We start from the raw sequence: 24,722 nt of genomic DNA, 5'->3' as shown, positions 1-24,722 counted from the left end.
GATATACAAGGCATTACTGTCACGTTGAAGTGAGGCACAGATTGTAAATGGATGGGGAGAACCCTCTTCCTGTTTCTTGCAGCCGTCGATAAACCAATGAGAGAGGAGAATCTTGTTTAGTGTGGAAAAGCAACTGAACAAGGGGGGAAACACACCAGCATTACAAATCCATCCACTGATTTGCAACAGAGAAAACAGCCTGACACAACTGAATCTACAGTTTTGGGGAAAGGCAAAGCGCAATTAAATGTTATTAATGTGCTACGGTGCTGCAGTTCTGGTTCTGGCCCAACTGGCACAGTTTTCAGTGATCCCTAATTCACGAGATTGCAAGCATTTGATGTTTCTCTGTCTAACTTCTGATTTCCTTCTCAGCGGTGGAAGAAGGAGAATCTTCGGAGTGTGGAGGTGCCTCGGATGAATCCGCTGTCCAGACAGGTCAGTATATACAAACACACATGTGTTCACTGTCATGCGTGCAGGCACTCAGTCCTGAGGCGCACAAATGTACAACCCTCTCCCACGAGCACAGTGACCGGCAGTCCAGTTATAATTTCAAATCCATATGGTTTATAAAGGCTTTCTCCACGGGATACTGTGGGATGGGGCTGAGCGATGGAGTGAAGATATGAGGGATTAGATTGGAGGGACTGTTGAAACTAATTAGAAGGGGCGGAAAAAGCAAGCAAAGTAGAGAAATGAGGAGATTTGAAAGAAGCATAGCGAGATGTGGAAAGAGACGGCGAACTTGCTGGTCTCTGGTGTAAGACTGAATGGAAAGTGATATGACAAAGGGGACGTGGAGAGCAAGACAGGAGAGATTTGTGTGCTCTTTCACTGCTCTCTGTTGTACGGTGATATCCTGGGAGGACGTCGGAGAGATGCTCTGCTTTTTATTGTTTCCTTTGTTAGACTGGATTTAGTTTTTCCTCGTGTTGTCACTGGCGAGCTAGTTCTAACCCTCTTCACATACGCTATACACTATCCCGTATTACAATTGGATATTTATACTCGAGTCGTTTTACATGCACCAAACTCTTTTGTGTCATCTCAGGCACATTGAAACAATCGCCCTACGCCGCCGTGTATTTGCGAATGATTTGCCTCCGCCAAGAGAACCGAGTGTGTTGTTTACTTTAATGGAAGACAGGAAAGTCAAATCTGAAAAATAAATACAAAAACGACAAATTAGTGGAGGAGGCTGAGTCCCTATGCAAATCAAGAGTTCTCCCTCTTTGTTGTTGTTTGTGCTTAGCAAAGATGAACTCCCAAAATTCCCTCCGCGCGGGGAAAAAAAAACCACTCGGACTACCGTAGGTGTTTGCCAGCTGTGGCTACTCTTTTACAGCCTATCGGAGAACAGTTAAAACACTTCCTCTGACTGCAGGCCAGCAGGGAAATAAGTTACTGCTGAATGTGGTAAATACGGAGTTATCGCTCTCCCCGCTTCTTCGAGTGCCCCCGTCTCCTGTTCTGCTCCAGCGGGATACAAGCATAGGAAAGTATGACCCTTGGGGGGAGGGCGGGGGGGTCGATGACGTACCGAAGCCTCCCATCCTCGTGCTCGCCTCCTCCCTCCCGCTCACTCAGACCTGAGCTAACGCTCCTCCAGGGGCAGCTAATACGGGTCCATGTCTGTGTGTGAGTGTTTCAGGGGGTGCTGACTGAGGTCCTAGGTGGCTCACAAGAACTGCTGTGTGTGTCAGTTCCTGCAGGAAGCTTCAGTCCCGTGACGCACACGCATGCACACACACGTACGCGCACCTCTGCTCTATCTCGCAGTATTACCCCTCTTAAAAATAACAAACACTCCTATTTTGCCTTATTCAGCCACTCATACAGATTGCAAGGATGGTCCCTGCTGCTCAAATCGCTTCTATCACTTGTGGTTTTGCTCTGTTTAATTTTTTTTATTTTTTATTCTTGCCTCTTTTGGTCACTGTCATTCTTTCCCTTTGGAAATTTTATGGACAGATTAGGTTCTGAATAATAAGAAAAGAGACTTTGATTTGTGCAAGCAAACCAGAAAGAGGAATAAAAAAGAGAACAGATTGGAGAAGTATACTGCCCCGTCCTCCTATTAAATTTAAAAGCTTCCACCCCCTCTCCCTCACTCTGTTTCTCCCTTGCTTTCCTTGGAAAATGTGTTGTGAGTTTGGAAAGACCCATGGGAGGGAAAGCAGAGGGAGGTGGGAGAGCGACTCGGAAGGGAATTGCATCAAGACCATCTTTTCCTGCCCAGCTCCGACATCTCTCGCTTTCCTTTGTTCCATTGCCATTTCCTCCTCTTGTTCCTGCTCGCTCGTCTTTGTGCTGCACACACGACCAATGGGGAGGCCAAAGGTGCCCCGGCACTCCTTCCCGAATGTGTTCTTGTTCCCTCTCAGTGGGACAAGATGTCCTCACTCCTCACTTACTTTCCCTCCCGTTCCCTTGCTCACAAATGGTGCTAAGAAAGGGAAATAACCAAAGAGGGCATGACTCGACAAATTCATACAGTCTTCTTCAAATCTTGTTCATCATGTAAAGCCACCATGTTGTACACAGACTTAATATTTCTCCTGGAGAACACTTAAGAGTCACATGCGGAAACGGTCAATGAGTCATCGTGGAAAAGGTTTGTCAGATCCCCAAGCAGACCGGGAAAGACGAAGACCCATTTCATTGTTATCGTTGCTCACTCACAGCTTGAAAACAGTGTAGATACTTGTGTGACTAAAACCCTGCAAGATAAGTCAAAACGCCAGGTCTTAATGAGACAAAGCAATATTTCTGCCCCCTCACTCCACCCCCAATGCATTTTTTTCCCTTTACTGCTCATCCTCACTGGCCTGCAGCCTAAAGCAGCTGACCTTGGGGAAATGGCAAACATGTCTGTCACACACAGCACACATAAAGAAAACTACTTTGTAACATTCACATTCACACGTGTAGAGAATATGAATTCTTTATTTCACCCAACATGCATGGTTGTGGAATGTGGATGAAGTCCACACAAACACGGGGAGAATACTAACAAACTCGACACAGAAGAGATTCAAACACGGGATCTCACCGTACTGCCACCTGAAACTTGTCATGTTTTAGCCTTGACAGGTGAACCGATATCAGGTGTCAAATGCTGAGTAAGACACAATTTCAGAATGTCAGTTATGTGGTCATCAGTGTGCCCTCTAGTGGACAGAATTACCCCCCCCCCCCACACACACACACACAGTTACCTTTATTGACTTATGTGTTATGTCACTGCATGCTGCATTGGACCCATTGATGGGCTTATTCTGGCCCGCAGACCATATGTTTGCCCCCCTGTCAAGAGTTCCTTCAGTGGTTAGCAATATCAAGTCATTCAAGTCATCAAGAACATTCCTGGTGCATTGAAGAGGTTGTTAGAATGAACAGTATGACATTTAGATGGAGATGGAGGAACTCAGGAATGGAGGAGATAAAGGTGTTAATAATGCTTGATCCGGGTTCTTTGTGATGGCCGAAAAGAAGGACACTGGCCTTCTCCGTCCCTCCCTTTCTCTCTCTCTCTCTTACTCTCTCTCCCTCTTCCCCATCCCTCTCTCGCGGCCTCTCTCTTGAGGTCCATAATGTAGTTTTAATTTCCCCAAGGCTGTACCACAGGAAAACAGTTCCTGCGTGCGTGTGTGTTGTGTGTCAACCATTATTGCCTGCTTGCAACAATGCGCAGGCTTTTCGTCTGTATTGCAGCATTGAAGCCCTTTGTTCGAGGCTGTTTATAATCTTTGTCGATATACAACCAGCTGTGTGCACCAAAACTCAAATGGGTGAGCAGCTGTCAACTTGTTTGCCAGACAAACTTTTTTTGATGATCTGCTATGCGTGTTTGCGAACCAACACGGTGCACTCGTGTGCCTATTATTTCTACCTTATTTCCGTGCGCCGAACTTCTCTTTCATCATCTTGTTTCCAGACTTGGGTGCTGCTCTCCCTCGCCGTGGCATTTCCCGCGAGCTGGAAGTGTGTGCATGTGAGCATGTTCATATATGTGTGTGTGTGTGTGTGTGTGTGTGTGTGTGCATGCTGACTGCAGCGCTGTGCCATCAGCGGCTCTCCTCCTGGCAGGGTGAGGCGGGGATAGGTTGGTGTTGTGAAAACACAGAGACAAGCGTTGGTGGGAGAAACAAGATGAGGTGGGATGCAGAGGGGAAGAGGTGAGGAGAGATGGCTTCTTAATATAGTCACCTAACACACACCCAGACTCCCCACACACGCATACACACGCAGCAAACACACTCACACTAACAAACAGAGCGAGAGAGAGGGTGAGGGGGCATTCCCAGGAGACGGGCGGTGTGGGGGGTGGGGGGGGGGGCGCTGTGTTATTGTGTCCAGCCGCACCTGTTCAGGTCGTGAGTGTGTGTGTATTGGAGTGCACTCAAGACGGCATTTTTTTTTCGTATTGACATGTTGAGCTCAGAAAGGTTAAAAAAAATATAATAATAACGCCCCGCGTGAAACATGTTTTATGATGACAGTAGTTTGTACTTTCATTCTCATTAGGTTCGTAGTGTTGAATTTTTTTCCCTCATAGTGCTGTTGGTCAAGACAGCAGATCAGCACAGCTGCCTCACAGTCAGAGGTTCAGGCATTGAATCAGTGCTCAGGCCCTTTCTGTGTGGAATATGTTCTGCTTGTGCTTTTTGTGCGAGTATGCCGGCTTCCTGCCCCCGTCCCAAAGGCATGCATGCTAGGTTACCGGTACTTGAAGACTCAGTGGGTCTGAATGTGTGTGTCAAATAGGTTTTTTATATGAGCCCAACCAGTCCAGAGTGTATCCTGGGCCAAAGTCAGCTGTGATAGACTACAGTTCATCTGTGACCCTGAACACGATAAATGAAAACCAGAACTTTGGTTAAACTCCTGTATGTATGTCGTGTTGTTTGGGAGACTTTTATTGTTGTTGAATTCTGCCCAGCAACAAGATGCCAGCACAAACATTAAATGGAAAAAGACAGTCTCTTGATCTTTGCTCTCATTTCAAATGTTAATATTTTACTTCTTCACTTGTGGAATGAATCACAAGTGACTTCTGTCGGGCATGCCAATTATATAAATGGCAGTGGAGTTAATAAATCACATCAGGCAGAAGGAGAGAATATTGGAATTGTTGGTATGCAGCCAAACAAGTTTTTTTCGCATAGCAATGCCAGTGCCCTCATGGTAAGATATACAGGACTATTTTTTTTTGGTCTTTAGAAAGAGGATTATTCATTCATTCATTCATTGAATGAATTCATTCCTCGTTGGCATTGAATGAATGAATGAATGAATGAATGAATGAATGAATGAATGAATGAATGAATGAATGAATGAATGAATGAACGAATGAATGAGAAAGAGGATTAGAATACCACGTGCAAGTTGTTTCGGTCCAGAACTGTTTGCTCTTCCCCATCGATGAATGCCCATTTTAACCGAGTCTGGGTTTCAAGTCTGCTGTGGGCATAATATGTAACATTGGTTGCACGTGTCTGTAGACACATCAATAACATCCGTGGGCAACATGGAGCTGATTTGATTTGAACATCACAGCTTGTTGTTGGTGGCCCCGCTGAAGGTTCTTGCTGCAGCCAGGTGCCTGTGAATTCGACTACAGTGACGATGTGGAGCTGAATGAAAGCCTTGTGTCGCGGCCGTTTGCTTTCGAAACATTCTGCTGGAAGCTCCACACACACTTTTCCACACCTTTTGATGCCTCTTTAAGGTTTGTGCAGACATGCGCATGTGTATGTAGGTGTTTTATGTACACTTGGCCCGCAGATATTCATCTCCCCGAGCAGCTGTGTGAAAGTCGGGCCAAAGTACCGCTTTCTGCTTGCCAAATCTAACACTTGAGTAACCCCCCTTGCCTTAGCAGTGTTACACTATGTTTTATTCCCATTTAAGGCATCTTGCTTTGGGACTATCTTTCAGTTCTATCACTAAGGAACAGCTCAGGAACATTTCCCAGTTCATTGGTTCCCCAGGTGATGGTTCATGCTGACTGTGGCTATGTCCACAACATAAACTCCTGTACCCAAAAATAATGTCCACCACTGTGGCAAGAAAAGTGAAGTGGACTACAGTACAACACAAAATCAAATGCAATCCATCCCTTGATACTTCCACGTTGTTCTAAGTTATGATTAGGGTAACATTGCTGCTAGCTGCCATACAATCCTGATGACCAAGGTATAATACAACAAAATAAAACCAGCGACCAGTAAAAGTTATCACCCTGAGAAGACGTGCGTTAACTGGCATCTCAGGTCATTTTCACACTTGTCATTAGCCATTCCCTTTTAAGCTTCACAAATTGCATTTGCATATGGAAATGATATTTAATTATGTATTTTATGTTTTCTGATACCACTTAATGCAATGGTTTTAACCCCAAAGTTTGTTTCCAGAAAAGATGCTTGGGCAACTTTTGGGCCAATCAACTTTGGAGCCACTTGAGGAATCATGCTAACAAAGTCAGACATAAATAAATCAAACAAAAAACATCAAGATCCAGAGACTGTGACAACACAGCACCGAGGTTAGCCGGTTTACATGCATCTTTATTTTTTATTTTTTTAAAGGCAGGGAAGATGATTCCCAAATCATCTTCCGAGTCAGGGTTTTCCAATATTGTCAGCATTATAGGACCAGAAATATGCACTGTTTGATAGAGCATCTTATCATTTAACTCACTACATATCTCAATTAACTCATTTAAATGTGGTTAATGAGAAACGCACGAACACACACACACACACACACACACACACACACAAGTCTAACGAGTGGTGATTAGTGGGTCTCAGCTGGGCGGGGTTAGGATGCGTAACATCACTCTGCACTGTGGACTCTGCTAATTCACTTCTCTTTATCTAATTACCTTGGGTGTACACAAATACACACACGCATCGGTAATACTCTATAAACACACACACACACACACACACACACACACACTCACGCACATCACGAGTATCGTTCCTGCCGATATGCAAAGTGACCTAATTATTCCTGGGGTGTCAGTTTGCATATTTATATTTGTACCTGATATTAAACAACAGTTGTCCTTGGATTACTCAGGTTGATGACTACACCCTGGAATATGATTTATTACATTTCCTCTAGAGGATTAAAACAAATAAAAAAAATCAGACAGGCATTTTCTTACTGTCACGATGAAATTTCTTCAGGTGTTTTTTACGAGACCATCACTATTTTTCTTTTTTTTCTGCTTCATCCATAAATTTAATTCCATGACGTTCACTTTCCACCCCAAATGTAATTTAGTCTATCTTTACTTACCTAGAATAAGAATCAACATGGCTGTTACCATGGAAAAGATTTCGACAGCAGAAGATGGTTTTGTGGCAACATATTCAAATAGCATCTCATAGGGAATCAATTTTTGTGATTAAAACATTGTGGTAGTGTTTGAGTACTGAATGTGTGTGTCATTGTGTGAATGTATTATAATTTGTTGTTATTCCTGGCATAGAGACAATCCCTGACTCACAAATAATGATTCTCTGTAGACAATTCTTGTGTGTGTTTTGTGTTGTGCTGCTACATCATGCTAACATGTGTATGCATATGTTTTTGGTTTTATGTATAAAAAAAAGAGGCTAACTCTTTGGCATGCATATATGCTTAGGATTGCCCGGTGTTTTCAAACATTCTCAACTGTCATTCATACAAGTGACGTGTAGGCTCCTAAGGCCTGTTGAAATGAGCAGCCAGGACAGATTTGCACTTGCGACTGTCAGCGCTATGCTTCCGCTGCATGCTTTGCAATATCTTTCATGGGCCAATATGTCACTTTCATCATTGACACTCGAGGGTGATGAAGAAAAAAAAAACCTCCCAAATGAAAATCAAAACACACTTGTGGAGTTAATCCTGATCACCATTTTTATTTTGTGGAACAAGGTAGAATGATGGTTTGAAGTTTTTTTGTGCTACTTCAGCCCCCTTTAGTGCTCCTCTTAGCTCGAGATTCTGTCAAATATAAATGAAAATCAAGTATTTAAAGTAACCATATAGCCACCGCTACCTGAATGCTAATGTACAACAGGACATAGGCACACAAGCTAGCAATTAGCGTCCATGGTGGTGGTGTTACACCTTTTAAGCAACAGATATATGAACACAAACGGTGCCGTAACACATGTAGACAGGTCATATAACAATAACAACAGGCATACTGTATATTGTTTAGCTCTCGGAATAATGACCAATATTCATCCATATATCCCTGTGTCGGTCTTATAAGGCAACCACTTGGCCCAGTACTGTTTTTTTGTAATTGAAAACATGTTACAAAAATGTTTAGTTTTTCTCTTGAGGTGGCATTTCCATGCATTTAAATGGGGAGTTCTTTATCGATATATTTATTTATTTGAGTGTGTTCAATGAATGAATTAAACCAAAAGTTTAAAGCGCCACCGTATCTGAGAAAGTGAGAGACGCGCTGTGATTGAGATGCAGCTCCACTGCTCACCAATAATAATGAACAGCAGCAGCAACCCTTCTCCACAAGAGGACACACAATTATTACCGTCCACGGGTCTGTGTGTGTTTCTCAACGTCTCTCTCTCAACTGTTTGTAAAGGAAAATGTGGACCCAAATGACGTGAGCCCTTGTATAAAATAGATGAGGAGACGAAGAGCATCAACATGGTGCAAAACACACACACACACACACACAAAACCAAACATTAAGTTGCTTCACGAGTGTGAGGGAAATGGTTTCATCTGGCTCGTCCCACTGTTGCCATGACAGCAGGTTGTGTTGGCATGCACTGGATTTGGCACTGCCCTCACCTCTGGCATCACAACCCCCTGCTGTGCATGAGTGTGCACGTGCGTATTACCTTTTATGTACTTTATGCATATTGTATATGAGTCTTAACGCCACAGAAAATATATTTAATTTGGATCCATAAGTATACTCATCCGATACACGTATATAGAGCGCAGTTAGATATCCAAGGCAAGTGCTTTCGTTGTCCACTCCTGGTGTTGGCTCGCATGTACAATCTAATACAACAGTTGCATATTACAGTCTGCATTCATATAATCTTTGCTCATTAATATGATGAACATTTGTTTGCAGTGACGTACAATTGTACTCCACTTGAATTTTGACAGTGTACCTATTGTTATTGCCGAATTTTGGGGTGTAAATTGGAGCCTGATCATGTGTTTCGTCAGCAAAGGGTCCACTTTTTCTCCCCGGCCAGACGGTGCTCTCACCACTGGACAGATGGCCAACACCCTCTTTCTCTTCATACTCATCCCTTCGTCTAGCCCTCCTCCTATCTTTCCATCACTAATGTCCTCTCCCATCGCACCCCATCACCACAGTCCCTCGTTCCCCACCTCCGAGCATCCACGTTTCCCATCACACCTCTCCATTATAAATTAGTCTGCAAGAGATGTGGCAGGATTTTTTTTTTTTTTTTTGCTGCCCGTCCCTCCTCATGTTTAGCTTTGCTTTTACGATACTCTTTTGGTAGAGATTTTTAATAGACTATTTGGGAACATGCCTTAATCAATAAAGAGCCTTTCAAAAGCCCGTAGCCGCCCTTGAAACAGACAAAGGTTTGTGCAGTTAGCTTCCGACTTTATGGTAAGAGAAGGTCATTTTATGTTACAGCATGACTGCGCCCAAGTACGAAAAGCAAGATTGAAAAGGTGTGCCGGCTGTTGTACCTGCAAAGGGAAAATGCCAGTTCCATAATGTCTCTCCAGGTGTCCCAACACTTTTGTCCATTTAGTATAAGCCAACATATGCCATTAAAATCTTCTGCTGCAATTGTAGACTTAAATGTTATGTCCAATCCAATCCAATCAATTGGAGAGCTTCAGTCCCATATTTTATTGAGTATATTCATGCGTAATAAACTTACATATGATATTTCTTAAATCCAATCCAGCACAGAAACCTTGCCATTACTTTTTTTCTGTGAAAGTAATGGCTGTGTTTTTCATTCATTCTCTCCTCCCCGTGTCATCATTTTTCAGTCCTACTGGAATCTCAGCATTTATAAAGTGATAATAAGGTGTGACAATGGAGACACAATGGAGCCGGAGAGCATTGGGCCATCGCAACCCTCCACTGGCCGGCAGTGGTCGCCTCTCACATGAATGCCACACACACACACACAAACACACACACACACACACACCTCTATACCTATTTGTCATTGGCATTCAGTCAACCCACACAAATCAAAAGACAAGCATATGGTCGCTCTGGCAAGGTATCATTCATTTGTTCTCTGGAATACAAACCAGATTCCAAAATGACAAAGCAACCATGAATTTGATTAATGAAAGTAAATGAAGTTTCAACTCATCAGACACTACAACAAAGTGAAACAAGTTACAAAAGCAAAGTATTTTTTTTAAAAGCATGATTAAAGAGACCAACTTTTGAACTGTGTGGGTGGTTCAACATGGAAATTACGTAATTGACCTGTGACCTGGGATGCTTATACGTGAGCCAAAGAGCGAAGCTCTCAATTTACCGGTCGATCTACATTCCAAACCTCATCTATGGTCACGAGCTATGGGTCGTGACCGAAAGAACGAGACCCCGGTTACAAGCGGCCGAAATGAGTTTTCTCCGCAGGGTGTCCGGGCTCTCCCTTAGAGATAAGGTGAGAAGCTCGGTCATCCGGGAGGGGCTCAGAGTCGAGCCGCTTCTCCTGCTTCCCTGCTAAAGCTGTTGCCCCCGCGACCCGGCCCCAGATAAGCGGTAGATGATGGATGGATGGATGGATGGATGCTTATACGGATCAGGAACACAGTCTTCAATCGTATTGATTACTTGTGTTGTCTGTCTTTAGAAGTCCCAGCATCAGTGAAAGTGCTCGAGCCGAAGGACGGCCAAGGGGCGGCTCGCGAGGATGCTGAACAAGATGAGCCTGGCGATCACGACGATGAGCTCGATGACGACTCCATATTCACTTGTGACAACTGTCAACAAGACTTTGAATGTTTGGCTGAGCTCACAGAACATCGAACCAACCACTGTCCAGCTGGTGAGACAAATTTCATACAACTTCATCACTTCAGGGTCGTGATGATTTGACATGCACGTGCTCGGGTGCAGAGCAGAAAGATGATTTTTGTGGGATTGCTGCAGTTTACTGTCACTTTATATTAGCCGTGGAAAAGAAAGTTGTGTAAGAAGACAAGATGAATGTTATAAACCAATTGTGTGAAAGCGTTTTTTAATAATTTTGTCAAACTTTCAGATGAGTGCCAGCTGTGCGTCTTAATACATTCAAAATGCATTGTGCACCTGTACTTCTATATGCCTCTGCCCCTCATGAGTTATGAAATATTTAGATTTATAGAAAAACAAACTTGTTCTGGCGGTATGAAGATGACAGTAAGTAACCAATGCCTAGTAATACAATGGGTCTCACTTACAAATTAAAAAAAATTCAGATTTGGAAAAATTAACCTCATTCAATCATAATTTGGCAGCCGCTACACCTAAATTAGTATGACGATATCTCCAGTTATAATACGCACACATACACTGGAGTCATTATTAGTATTGCTGTAATTAATGGAGGGACTGAAAGAAATGCGGCGGGGGGCATCTGGTTCTTAGAGATTAATCCAAATCCTTAACAAGCAACACACACACCTGCACACACTTGCTGCAAGAAAGTCTGCTGCCTCCAAGCGTCTGAATGGTGTTTACTTCGATATGGGGATGAAGCAGTGTGTGTGTGTGTGTGTGTGCGTGTGTGTGTGTGCGTGTGTGTGTGTGTGTGTGTGTGTGTGTGGGGTGGCGGGGGCGAGGGTGTCTTTGTCGAAACTGTGAAAGTGTTTTTACAGTCTCTATACTATGATCGTCTCTGCAACTTCATATTCACCTGCTGCTTCAACATCCAGTCCCAGCAGATTAACGCACGTGTTGCACATCCAGCCAGTCGAGTAGCCACAGGGAAGTGCTCAGATGCTTTGTCATGATGTCATCTTCACTGGATATTATTATCGTGATTAACAACGGAAGATGCAGACAATTGGTGTCAACGCTTTTGGGGACAAAGCAAATCCCGACACTTGTCAAAAGAGTGCTTCATCAGTAGCACATTGCAACCCCAAACTGTTCTTGACACAAATATGTTCTATGTGACCCCACTCGTCTAAACATGCGACAACCGTGAATCACTTCAACCCAACAGAGAAGAATGGTTTTAGAAGTAATTTAAACACCTTTTTGGGGAGAAGGCTAACCACATCATCAGTTTTGATGACAGAAATTAAAATTTTGGTGTCACAAACAATTACCAGGGAGGAGAGGGAGAGGGAAGTCTGGGCTTCCCTGCTAAAGCTGTTGCCCCCGCGACCCGGCCCCGGATAAGCGGTAGATGATGGATGGATGGATGGACAATTACCATATTAAGGAAATCAGATATGTTTCTCTCCGCTTTCTTAATTGTGTTTCCTTGATCCACACAATGCCCCGCAATTCACTTTTTGTCTTTTGGGTCTTGTTCGTACTTTCTCTGTTAGACGCTCACCAGCACACATGTAGGCCTTGTCGCTGTCAGAGCATTGGATGTGGCCTGTGATTTTCAGCACAGGTGTCTGGGGAGGGTGAGATGTTACTGAGCGAGAGAGCGCAGAGAGGGAAAGAGGGAGAATAGGAGAAAGGAATGAAATGAAATGATGAATCTTTTTTGGCTCCCTGGAGAAAGAGAGTTTCAGATTACGGCGTAATCCCACGGCTCAGTGGGATGTGTGCTTGCAAGTGGTGGTTTGTGTATGTAGATTCAACTAGGAGTCGGATTCGGCTGGTAGAAGAGTGCGTATGGAAGTTGTTGTGGGACCGCTGTTTTCTGGTTATTATTGTGGAGGAGCTCGAATTAAAATCACGGACGAAAGAATCCTTTTATGTTCTCCGGTTCCTGCTCTTGGGAGCCGATATAGTGGGACCTTTGGGATACGTGCACACTATCTTCTTGGGAGAAACACAATACCCAAATTAAGAAAAAAAAAGTTAGCTTCCTCATTTGGGGCAACCATATTTACTTCGGAAACGGTACATGAACAATGTCTTCTTGTTCCTGTGCAGGGATGTTTGGGGACTTCTTTTGACTTAATTTTGGAAATGACTATACATCAATATCATCTCAGTGAAACATGGCATTAACGTTTCTACATTTCATTTTTCATTCACTTCTTTAAGATAGAACTGAGTATTATTATATTATTATTATTTAGATGAAATAAAATCAAATGTATTTCTACGCGAAGTGGTGCCTGCATTTGTGGTAAAATTAATCTGTATGGAAAAAATGATCTCTGGAAAGCTTCAAAGGAGAAATTTGGGGTCTATTTTTTTTGTAATTGTAATTGTTTAATTGTTTCAGCCCTGTATTGTAGCCTTGGGCCTAATACGTGACTGTATTTTAAAGTCGGCCATGGTGGTGGTCCTTGGAGAGCATTATTTTTAAGGTGTTACTCTGTGAAAAGATTGAGGAACACCACTCTACTAATAAATATCATTGTCTGTAAAAATTCAAGTTCAAGTGAGACAATTTCAATCATGTTTTTAGTGAGGCCTCCCAAAAGGCCCAATTCGGATATGAGTCACGGCAGCGTTAAGAGATAAAAGGTAAAATGGGATGAAGCGTCATCCAAATCTTGGCAATGCAAACTCGTAAATGGATTGGCATACACCGCAGCTCAATCGGGGCTTGACGTAATTGAAATAGATGACCTGTGTATGTCTGTACACATCAACCGAAACAACACACCCTTGGTTAATAACAAAACAATTAACACCCACAGTAAATCAAAAGTGTAGTAAATATGAAACCACTCAGTGCTTGCTAATTGGCGCTATCGGCTATACTGTAGATCACTTGAAAGTTGAAATGGCACTACATTTGAACTGGCAACTAAATCGATACAAGGCAAGCACTGAGCTTGAAAAAAAAACCCCCACACAAACGAAAATGCATCTACTGTATGCATTCCCATTTTGCAGCAGATTTCAGTAATTAGTGTGCCTGAGTGGGCTTATTGTGCCGAGGAAATGACGTTTGAGCATACCCTGTATACTCTTGTGGCGAATGAGTCCCGAGTTAGCATGGAGCTACAGCCATAACCCGGAATGTGTCCCAGGTGCAACTGTGAAGCACCAAGTAATTCAGTGGCACTCTAGCAGAAGGCCTATAAAGAGCCACCATTAATTTGAGAACAAATTGGACAAACACACTCGTACACACACCGTGGCGCAGATCAATGACACATAAATGTGTGTACACCCAATCAAGCATGCACATAACCCCAAACAGGACATCAGATTCGTGCGATATGTTTCGGTCTGCCTTCTGTTTGTGCACACCTAAAACACATTCTAATAAAGGGCATTTATGTCTTCTTTCTTTTTTTTTCTCTCTCGCTCCGTCAAATATGACTTTTTAATGAGCAACTGTGTATGCGCGGTGCTCTTTGCACTTTACATGTGGATATCTATCCTGTGGGTGTGCTGTGCGTGCAAGAGAAAGAGCGAGCAAGAGAGTCGCGGGAGCGTCGATGGGTCTCAGTAGGAGTCAGAAATGTGGAGCATAGGCTCCCCGAGGAGAAGAAGAGCGGAGCGGAAAAAAAATCCCACAGATCAAATGGAGAACATTCTCTGGCCCCACTATGTCACATCACATGCGCACATACATCTAACCTTCGTCTAATCTCAAATCGCCATTGCATTGCTTGGATATAATTATTCTCATATGCGGGATTTAGTTTTTGTCTTCTTTGAAAGCCTCCACTGCCTACAAAATGTGTAAACATTGCAATTCATCACAAACCACAACAAGCTGCTGGATCAGTTTCATGTGTGTGCATCATCATTTCAAAGTCTTCAAGCTGCTTGGAAGTCCCTCTGTCTGCATGTGTGTTCAATTATCTTTTTTTTTTTAATGGTGCAGTTAAAGTACCAAATTAGTCTTACATTGGCTACTTTTTGAATATGTGGTGAGTGGGTATCTTGAAGCTGAAAATAACAACAAGTGGCAAAATATAGCAAAAAATGGGGACTACCGGTAATCGACTCCCATTATAATTGTATTGGGGATTTTTGTTTTAAACCCAAGAACTTTGTTGAGTAAGTGAGGATATAGATTCAAAAAGCATTTATGACAAAAAAATGAGGTTGGCTCTGCCAAACGTTTTTAACATTATTATTATTTAAACAAATATTTGGGACAAAAGTGTGTGAATAGGTGAAATTTTCAGTTTCCACAATATTTGCTATCTTCATTACTTTTCCATCCATCTATTTTCTCTTCTTCCATTGTCTTTGGGCAAATGATGTGGTACGCCCGAGATCGGGGGTGCCCATTCCATCAATCGTGATAGCCCACTTGATCCCCAAATGGAGTCCCATGGCATTAACTCAAACACTCCCAAACATTGATGTCTAAAACCGCACTTGATTCCCTCGTACCGTTTCTTTTCATTCTTATTCTATTTTACGTATAGACAGACATATGCAGTGTTAAGAATTTATCGTGGCCTTGAATGCCATTTAATAGATTATACAATAGAAATAAGCAAAATCCTCAAGGAATAGTGTATTTCTGTCAACTATCAAAATATAAAAAAGTAACACTCAGATGAACAGTCACAATGCGGTGAAAGGTTTGGTTTTATATGCCCACACAAACGCGATGTGTGTGAGGCGTTGGCGAGACTACAACACAGTGAGTGATGCTTAAAGAAATAGACAGAAGAGGAAGTGTGTGACAAATAAAGGATGTAGCTGTCTGTCAAAGCAGGAGGGCCCAAACGGTTGCTGTCAGTGACAAATAGCACACCGTTAACCCAGCCAGTTGAGTTTTACACGCCGTGAGTGGAAGACTGCGTGTCGGATCCGCTCATACTTTGTTCAGATATTTGTGCAATCGTCAATCCAGTGCATCCATCTGCACTCTTGTCTTTTGTCCTTCCTCTCAGTGATGGAGCGAGGCAAAATGATCATGGAGGAGGAGCACGTTGAAATCAAGGGAGCAAAAAAGAGGAAGTAAAGGCGAAGAGGGGAGGGCAGATCAGGAAGAAAGAAAGTCGAGGAGGGGCAATCACAGTAAGAAAATCATGGAGGGAAGGGAAAGCGGGGAGAGCGGGGCTGTTAGTGCAGGGGCCCTTGGGTGACTGGTTGTTCCCTCGCGGGATGTCTCCCCTCTGCTCAGCCTCAAACGTCTGTTGCAACCCGCTGTCTCTCTGTGTCTCTCTCTTTCTCTCACCCGCGCGCACGCACATGCGCGCGCTTCACTGCGTCTGTCGACAGCAGAGCAGCTGAGTCCTGTGAGGCCAAGACTCTTATTAAAACCACAGATCACTTTATGAGAAGGAAAGGTAGGAGGAGCCTCATATGAAACAAAATTACAGACGGCCTCCTGCACTCTGGCCTACCACTTGATCTGAATGCGTGCGTGTGCGCGCGCGCCCGTGTGTGTGTGTGTGTGTGTGTGTGTAAAATAGTGTAAAAAACTAAGCTTTATTCAAATAAGCAATGTCATATGTATTACACATAAATTCTTGGGTCTTATAGGTTAACATTAAACTAAAATGAAGGTAAATGAACCACAGGCAGTTGTTAACCTACTAAACACTTGTACTTGCAGTCATTTAGAGCGTTGACTATGTCATCTTCACAAATTGTACCAAACAAGTGTGATGGAAATATCATAAATCGGACTGCAACAATAAAATCAAACAAATCTTTGGCTTTAATCACTTCAACTTTACATGTTTTATGACATGTGGGCTGCAACTCTTGAGCACTGAACTCAAAAACATATGACATACCAGAATTATTATTTTGGATTTGTTTTTATTTAATAACAGTCTTTGCCATTTGAAAATTGCCATCTAATACATATACGCATATAAACATATGCGATACTGATTTGAATTGGATTATTTGTTCATTCTCAGTGTACATGTCCAGTAGTTGCAAGTGACCGATCAAAAAAAAAGTTTCTCTCTTTTCCTTTTCGCGCCTCTTCTTTCAGTGTGATTTTGTTATTTTGCCAGTCGGCTTCCGTGCCTCCCTCCTTCTGCCCGCGTATCCCCTCCTTGCCAGCCTCCCTCCTCCATCGCCGTGTGTGTGTGTACCTGGGGGTGGCCCGAAGATTCCTGTGCTAAGCCCTTGGCGTACATACAAGCATGCGTGCAAATACACACATGCACAGTAATAGCGCACAGACACAGCTGGCTGCTGCTCAGGTTTTCCAAGGAGAGAGAGCAAGAGCCCGGCACCAGAGGAGAGGGGGATGAAGAGGAGAGAGGGAAAAGGAGAGGGAGGGGACGTGTGGGGGGGTGGCACAGCATGCGGCGACGAAGAAGGGTTGTTGTGGAGTCATTTTTCATCACAGGGTTCATTTTTCACTGCACTTCTTCCACTGACTTTGTCGCTGTATTTCTCTTTTTCTGTCCTTTCCTCCTGCTCTCCTCCCTTGATCCCGCTTTGGCTCTGTTTATCTTCCTTTTTTTTCATACCCCCCAACCCCACAATCCTCTCTCCCTTCTATGCGCTCCGTCTCACCCAAACTCTTTCCATCCGCCTTCCCTCGACATCTCTCTTTCAGCCTAGTTTCTCCTTTATGAAATATGGATGGGAGCACTTTTTGGGTGCGCTGCGAGGTTTGCAGTTCAGAGGATGCAAGGGGGGGATTTAGGAAGTGGCATGGGAAGGGAGAGACGGAGAGGGAGCAGGATGGCGCTGGCGTCTCAGCAGACGTGCCTTGTGATTGCACCTAAACACCTCACTGAGCAATCTGTCAACATGTCAGCAACACATGTTTGGTTAAAAAAAAAAAGACAGAGAGTGATTGGAAGGCGAGAGGAGTGCGTGAAAAAGATCTCTCCTCCTCCAGTGGGAGTAATGGCTCCCACCAGGGCTCTGGAAATGCTTTGAATTCAGCAGATTTCTATTGCGGGCTTCTCCCCCGGGGCGTCTTTTTACAATGCCTGCATCTCAGAAATTTGAGCCCGAGGACCCCTAGGGGCGTCCTTTCATAATGCCTGAAAATGTAGGGTTATATTGTGTGCTCTTCCCCGTGAGGCTTTTATTAATACCTGTATTCACTGCCGCTGGAAATTACACAGGCGGTGCCGCAGGGGCCCAAGCTCGCTCCAGGAAGGGAGAAAGACTCTGTGGGGACATTTTCTCTCTTCTTCTTTCTCTTCTTATCCCTTCCTTCTCTCCCATTGCTCACCTCTTCCTCCCATCGCCGACTACTTCAACTCATTTTGTTCTGTCTGACTTAATGCAAGATTGAAATCAAGAATTTGCCAAGGACAGAAGATCATGTGTGTGTGTGTGTGTGTGTGTGTGTGTGTGTGTGTGTGTGTGTGTGTGTGTGTTGGCACCATCTCGCCCCCTTGTATTCAGCCCCACTTTGCTCAGAGGAAAAGAAGCACTCAATTAAAAATGTAACTTCGCTCTCTTGTTTCCCTCTCATCTTGCCTCGCTCACTCTGTGTCCTTGTGTGCCTTGTGTGTAGATCATGCAGAGGGTAAATATTTGTGTGTGCTCGTGCATGTAGATGGATTATAGCCTCCGTCCATGGTCCAGTATAAAGTGTCTGTATCTGTGTGCGTTTGTGCATGTGCATATGTGTGTAATGGTTAGACAACAAGACGACAGCTCCTGTTTCCAAACATTCATTAGAATTCTTCAGCCAAAGGGTTTTGCAGCTTTGCTGTTGCTGTATTTGTCTCTGTGTTTGTTTGTTGATCAAATATTTACACATTCAGATTAAGGAAATATATATTTACATATCTTTGAATAAATAAATTGCCTGCTCACTGTAGCCAGATTTTCTGTTTAGTTTTCAGATTTGTGTTTCTTCCTCTGACTGTTCCATTATAGAGCAATTATGAGATGTTCCATGGAGGGACTGATTGCTTTTTTTTCAGTCCTGGTGGCTGTTACTGTTCAACCAGAGTTGTCATCCTACTGTGTGAGAGGGGAGAGGTTTTTTTGGGGAATCCCAAATACATCCCGGATTTGGTTGAAATCATATCTCCCCAGGCACACTCAGTTCAAACCTTAAACCTGTACTTCCTACCAATTACCTCTGGCGTTCCTCAGGGATCTTTCTTAGTGCCCCTTCATTCTATTATCTGTCTACTTGGGCTTGCCCATATCTTTTGTTAATCTAACATCAATCATTATTATTTCGTGGATGACATCCAGCTCCACTTCTTGACAATTCTCAAGTCCACCCTCCCTTTGTCATGAAATCTTAGTTTCCCGTTAAGTTTCTAAAAGTCCATCCATCCATCCATCAATCCGTTTTCTGCTCTGCTCACTCTCACAAAGGTCACATGTGTGCTGGAGCCTGTCCCAATGGACTTTGGCTGAGAGGCAGGCAACACCTTCGACTTTGGTTGTTCATATTGTTTTTTTTTTTTTCCATTTATAATAATCAAAAGGACCCCTAACAAAAAGTGTGTCATATAATATATATAAAACAAAAATGCTTAGCAGCTCAATGAAGAGCTACGGATTGAAGTAGCAACTTCTTTTTGACAGCTTCCTTTTCAGTGTGCACCAGCATCATACTGTGCACTGGCTGAATAAAACACTTGTTGTGACCACCTTTTGGCACCAGATGTCACCAAAATCAACCTACACTGAAATCATAAGAATTATTATTTTTGTTCTTATTATTTTCAATTATAGAAGACACCACTACCAGTTGTCTTCTATCATAAACCTCGTCGTTGTTCATCAACCTGTGTTTTAATCATTTTGGGAGCACAACATACACCCTATTTGTATAATTTCCATTTCCATATGTGCGCTTTATGTCTTTGTCAATGTTTCAATGGGCCAGGATAAAGTTGTCATGGGGCCATGAGGGGTCTGTGTGTGTAGGGGGTGTCTGGATAATGAGGAACAGACCATTCCCTTGGATTCCTGCACCCCTGCCAACAACCAGGACCCCCAGAACCTCAGCCCCCCCTTTTTTCTTTTTTTTCTCCCCCCTCCTGCTGACACCTGGGATTTTTTTCTCCATTTTCCCCTCGCTCACAGCTTCTTTTTTTTTTTTTTGCTCTCCCTCTCAAGTGGAACACATACTCCCCCCACCCGGTTTTATGCATTCATTCTTTCTACCTTCCCTCCCTATTCTTCATCCGTCATACTCATCTTTGGATCACAAGTCACATGTCACTTGCCTCCTCACACATTGGCCCCAGTGTCTGCATCCTTTCCTCCCTCCCTCCTTGCTGTAACTCCCTGCTGCGTTCTCAAACCCAAAACTGACCGCATCCCCTCCGCTCACCCTTTGACTCCCTTCCCCCCTTTCACCTCCCGCCATTCTCTCCCAAACCCCTCTGTTCCCTGCCGAGCTGGCCCCAAAGCTCTGATCCTTTCCTCCATGCCCCCAAACTTCCCCACTGAGCCATCCCAAGACACACATACACCCACACCCTGTGGTCAATGGCCCCAAAGTAGCCCCTGTTTTTCTCCCTCCCTCTGTTTTTCCTCTCTTTTTTTTTCCAACTCACCTCTGTTTCCCATACCCACTTTGAGGACTTAGATTTGTAATGCCCTTGATTTAATTTGAGTTTCAGAAGTCTTATTTTTACTGGCCATTATTTTCTTTTTTTCTGATCCTGACTACTAAAAGATAATGGTGGGGACTCGAGTCACATGACTTGACTCGAGTCACACTCGAGCCTCCACTTTTAGGTTTTGCAACTTGGCGAGCTAAAAAAGAAAGGACTAAACTCTGATTTGGCTGCAATACTTGACTCATTGTGTTTGTAGTGGAAAATCTGCATTCATGGAATAGTAGATTATATATATTTTTTTCCAGAGGAAACTCACAACTGGCAACTCACACTGTTATTATTCCCAATGCAGAGGCCACCAAAACACACACACAGTACCTTTTTTTTGGAAGGTGCTCGGACAATCATTAAATGTGGATTCCCGATTATGTTTTTGCAAAAAGAGAACAGCAGCAGGCCTGGTTTGCAACTCAAAGATTAAAAACACAACAACTCCAGCATGCACTTCGGCAACTTAATCTGCCACTATAAAACCCACTTTGACGGGTAGGCCAGATTAAATTCACAGTTTTGCTCACCAACGGGTCAACCTGAATTAATCTGCATGTCACAAATGTGCTTAATTGAAAACACATTAAATTTATAGGCATTACCATGAGTAGTTTGAAACTACCTCTCCTCTCACATGAACACTTTGAGACAGACATGCCTTTGTCACATCCTGTACACATGCCCTGTACTTTGGAGTCAGCCAGTCCTCCATTAAGCACCTTCAGCTGGTCCAGAATGCCGCTGCTCGCCTCTTGACTGGTACTCGTAAGAGGGAGCATATAACTCCTACTCTGGCATCCCTTCACTGGCTCCCCATTCATTTTAGAGTTATTTTCAAGATCCTCCTCTTTGTTTTCAAATCTCTGAATAATCTCGCGCCACCTTACCTCTCTGAGCTCATCCGCCCCTACACACCTGCCCGGCGCCTCAGGTCTGTGGACCAGTCTTTGTTAGAAGTACCAAGAACTAAACTGAGGCTCAGAGGGGATCGAGCCTTTTCTGTTGCTGGTCCCTCTCTCTGGAATGACCTCCCACTGAACATTCGGCAAGCCTCCTCGCTGCCCATCTTTAAAGCCCTCCTCAAAACTCACTTGTATTCTTTGGCGTTCGACTCAGCATGACTTAGATTTGTTCTTCATTTTACTGCTTGGTGCTTTCTACCGCCTTTATTACCGATTCGTCTTACTGTTTATTGTGTATGTTAAATTGCTCCATGTACAGCACTTTGTATGCAGCGATGGCTGTTTGAAAGTGCTCTATAAATACTGTTGACTTGACTTGACTTGACTAGTCAAAACTACAGTATGTGAATGTGAACGTGGTTGTACAGCTAACTTATGTTTAGATATCATTGACGCTACATGCTAATAGCAAGAGCAAAGTAACTAACATGTGAATATACTGTGATGTTGACCAATAATGTTAGCGGTGTGTTCTGCTCTGTAGCATTTAATTTGTTGACGCTGACTGCTCACTGTTTTGTATTTGGATACAATACACTTGACGCTTGTTACCATAGATGAGAGTATTTAGTTGCTAAAATGTTCTTCTAAAGTTCTCATAAGCCTTTTTCTTTCATTGTGCATGTTTGATCAGTTCCTGAAACATGTTTGCAGCTGAGTAAAAACTATGCAAGTCAAAGTCAAAACATTTAAATGTCTGTGAATGAAAATCACTGGCTTGGTCTCATAGTTTTAAAAATTAAGGTGTAACCATGCCTCTTTATATTCATGTTTTCATAGTGGTTCAGACAGAGGAAGAAGTGAGTCCATATTGGGAACCCAAGTTCCTGTAACCCGTACAAAAACACTGAATGTGTTTCTAGTCTCGTTAGATTCAGCTTCTTTTGGACACAGTGCAAGGTTTTTATGTCTGATATTTTTCCAGTCATGTTCTAGCTGTCAATGTTTTATGAACTCAAGTTCGCCGTTCTGTTACAAACACAGAGCTCAAGCATGCTTATTTAAAGGGGAAGTCAACACCCAATTTTTTTTCACATTAATAAGTTTTATGCAGCCCCACCAGTCTAAACACAACATTTTGATTAAACTTGTGTTTGCGGAATGTGAGTTAAGTGAAATCCACCTGCTATTGCCATTTTGCCACTTGCTGTCACCAAAAAATGACGCCATAGTTGCTCTTGGTTCCAACTAATCGTAGCTCAGCTTCAGAAAACAGGTAAATCCTGGTCGGTCGCTACCTGAACCCTGAGCAACTGTGATGTCATTTTCAGTTGAGAGAAAGTGGCAAAATGGCCGTACCCTGAGGTGGATTAAAAACCTGAGGATTTTACTGCTTAACTCATATTCCACAAACACAATATTAATCAGAATGCTGTGTTTAAACTAGTGGAGGCACATAGAACATACGATTGTCAAGAACATTTTGGGCTTGACTTCCCCTTGAAGTAAAATCCTGTTCATTTATTGGAATGAAAATGATTTGTCAATTCCCATTGTCTAAATCAGTGGTCGGCAACCCAAAATGTTGCGAGAGCCATAAAGGACCAAAAAAAAACCAAATATGTCTGGAGACGCAAAAAAATAAAAGCCTTCGATAAAACTTGCAATGAAGGAAACACATGCTGTATGTAGGAGACTGGACTGTCTCAGAATTGTTTGTTGTTTATGTTATTCATGTGTGTTCACAACACCCCCGTAGAATTTATTTTGTAATTTCCTACCTTGATTTTTGTTTTGTTTTTTTGTTTTGGTTCATTATTTCCGCTTTTCTTAGTGTCAGTGAAGTGATCATTAATTTCCGTTTTTCTGAGGCTGTCTATATATGCCTCTCGAGTCGAACGAGAAGAGAGAAGGCACGGAGTCGGATGCAGACGTGTCTGTTTGTTGAGACTGTTAAAAGCATAAATAAAGTGTCAAACCAACGCCACAGCTCTCCTTTTTCGGAGCTGCAACATGTATCTATATCTATTTGAGCTATATTAGCCTACTATCAAAATCTTTTTCCAAAATATTTTTTTTTATAAAGTTGGAGCCATGTGTTGCCGACCCCGGGTCTAAATGATTCCTTTCCATTACAGTGACATGAAGCTCATTGAATTCACCATAAAGGCCAGTGCATGCTAAGGTTGCTATCCCCAGGTGTCTATGCATTCATGCACATGCACAGTTTCAGTCATAGACAGTTGTGGCAAAGGCCAGTGTACCACAGGGAGACAGCCTATAATAGTTTTAACCCAGCGCTCAGGTGTGACTCGCCTTTGTCCAGCCAAATGTCAGAGAAAAGCACAACTCGGGGGAGAAGCGGCTGAGAGCGGGACGTAACAAAATATGGGGGGGGGGGGGGGGGGGTGGATCAAGAGAGTAAATTGAACAAAGTGGAAATGATGCAACGATACTTCCACATACTATGACACAGCCTTTATTTGCCTTGTTATATTTAGTGATAAATAACGAACCATGTTGTCAAGCTACGGTCGAGTCTCGTGAATGAGATGTGTGTGCCAGGCTTTCTGTCTGGGCACCTGGTTATGTGGGGGCTGGGAGTCCTGCTCTGCACTGTTCTCTTCCTGTCTCAAGAGCTCCCTGGGGGCACCAAGACCAACTCTGCCAACCTCCCACTCCCATCCCCGCCCCACCCTCATGCAGAACACAAATGCACACTGACGTCAGCTGCTTTGGGCCCTCTCCCTTGGGTGCTACCAGAATCTTTTGTTTCCATCCTCCCTGTTTACTCCCGGCCTCTCCTTCTACCCTCCTCACTTCTCTCCCTGGCTTTTGTCCCCGGAAATAGGTGTCCCGCTAACTGCCTGATTGGAATTCACTGCGCTCTGGGAAGTCTTAGGGCAAGGACAATGTGAAGTGTGTTACTATGCATATACTGTGTTGGCCATATGCAAAAGTACCCGCATGTGTGTGAGAGAGGCGATCACGGTATGCATGCTTATTTTGTATGAATGTGAGAGACCTGTGGTTAAAACACATGCTGTTCAACGTGTTTCCGACTCATCAACTATTTTTGTGGAAAACCATAATATATTCTCATAATGCTCTTGACTATGAAAGGCTTGATTCAGCACATTCAATATGGAGTACAGTATAGGTATCCATCCATTTTCTAATCCGCTTTATCCTCACAAG

At 43.3% G+C, this 24,722-nt stretch overlaps 2 protein-coding genes across 3 annotated transcripts in view; one reads left to right on the top strand and one right to left on the bottom strand.

Annotated features, from left to right (window-relative positions):
• Nucleotides 1-24,722, top strand: part of znf423 (zinc finger protein 423) — a 123,314-nt gene that overhangs the window by 16,719 nt on the left and 81,873 nt on the right. For both annotated transcript variants that reach the window (XM_052061516.1, XM_052061517.1), the window contains exons 2-3: nt 376-438; nt 10,863-11,057. In XM_052061516.1, coding sequence (XP_051917476.1) covers nt 376-438; nt 10,863-11,057 — 258 coding nt within the window. The remainder of the gene's footprint in view (nt 1-375; nt 439-10,862; nt 11,058-24,722) is intronic.
• LOC127598052 (tumor protein p53-inducible protein 11-like) overlaps nt 1-24,722 on the bottom strand; it is an 823,313-nt gene that overhangs the window by 790,556 nt on the left and 8,035 nt on the right. The window lies entirely within an intron of this gene.

This window comes from Hippocampus zosterae, chromosome 3 (assembly GCF_025434085.1).
Source record: "Hippocampus zosterae strain Florida chromosome 3, ASM2543408v3, whole genome shotgun sequence".
Classification (NCBI taxonomy): Eukaryota; Metazoa; Chordata; class Actinopteri; order Syngnathiformes; family Syngnathidae; genus Hippocampus; species Hippocampus zosterae.
Note: the sequence above shows the minus strand (reverse complement) of the source record. Positions and strands in the feature narration are given on the sequence as shown.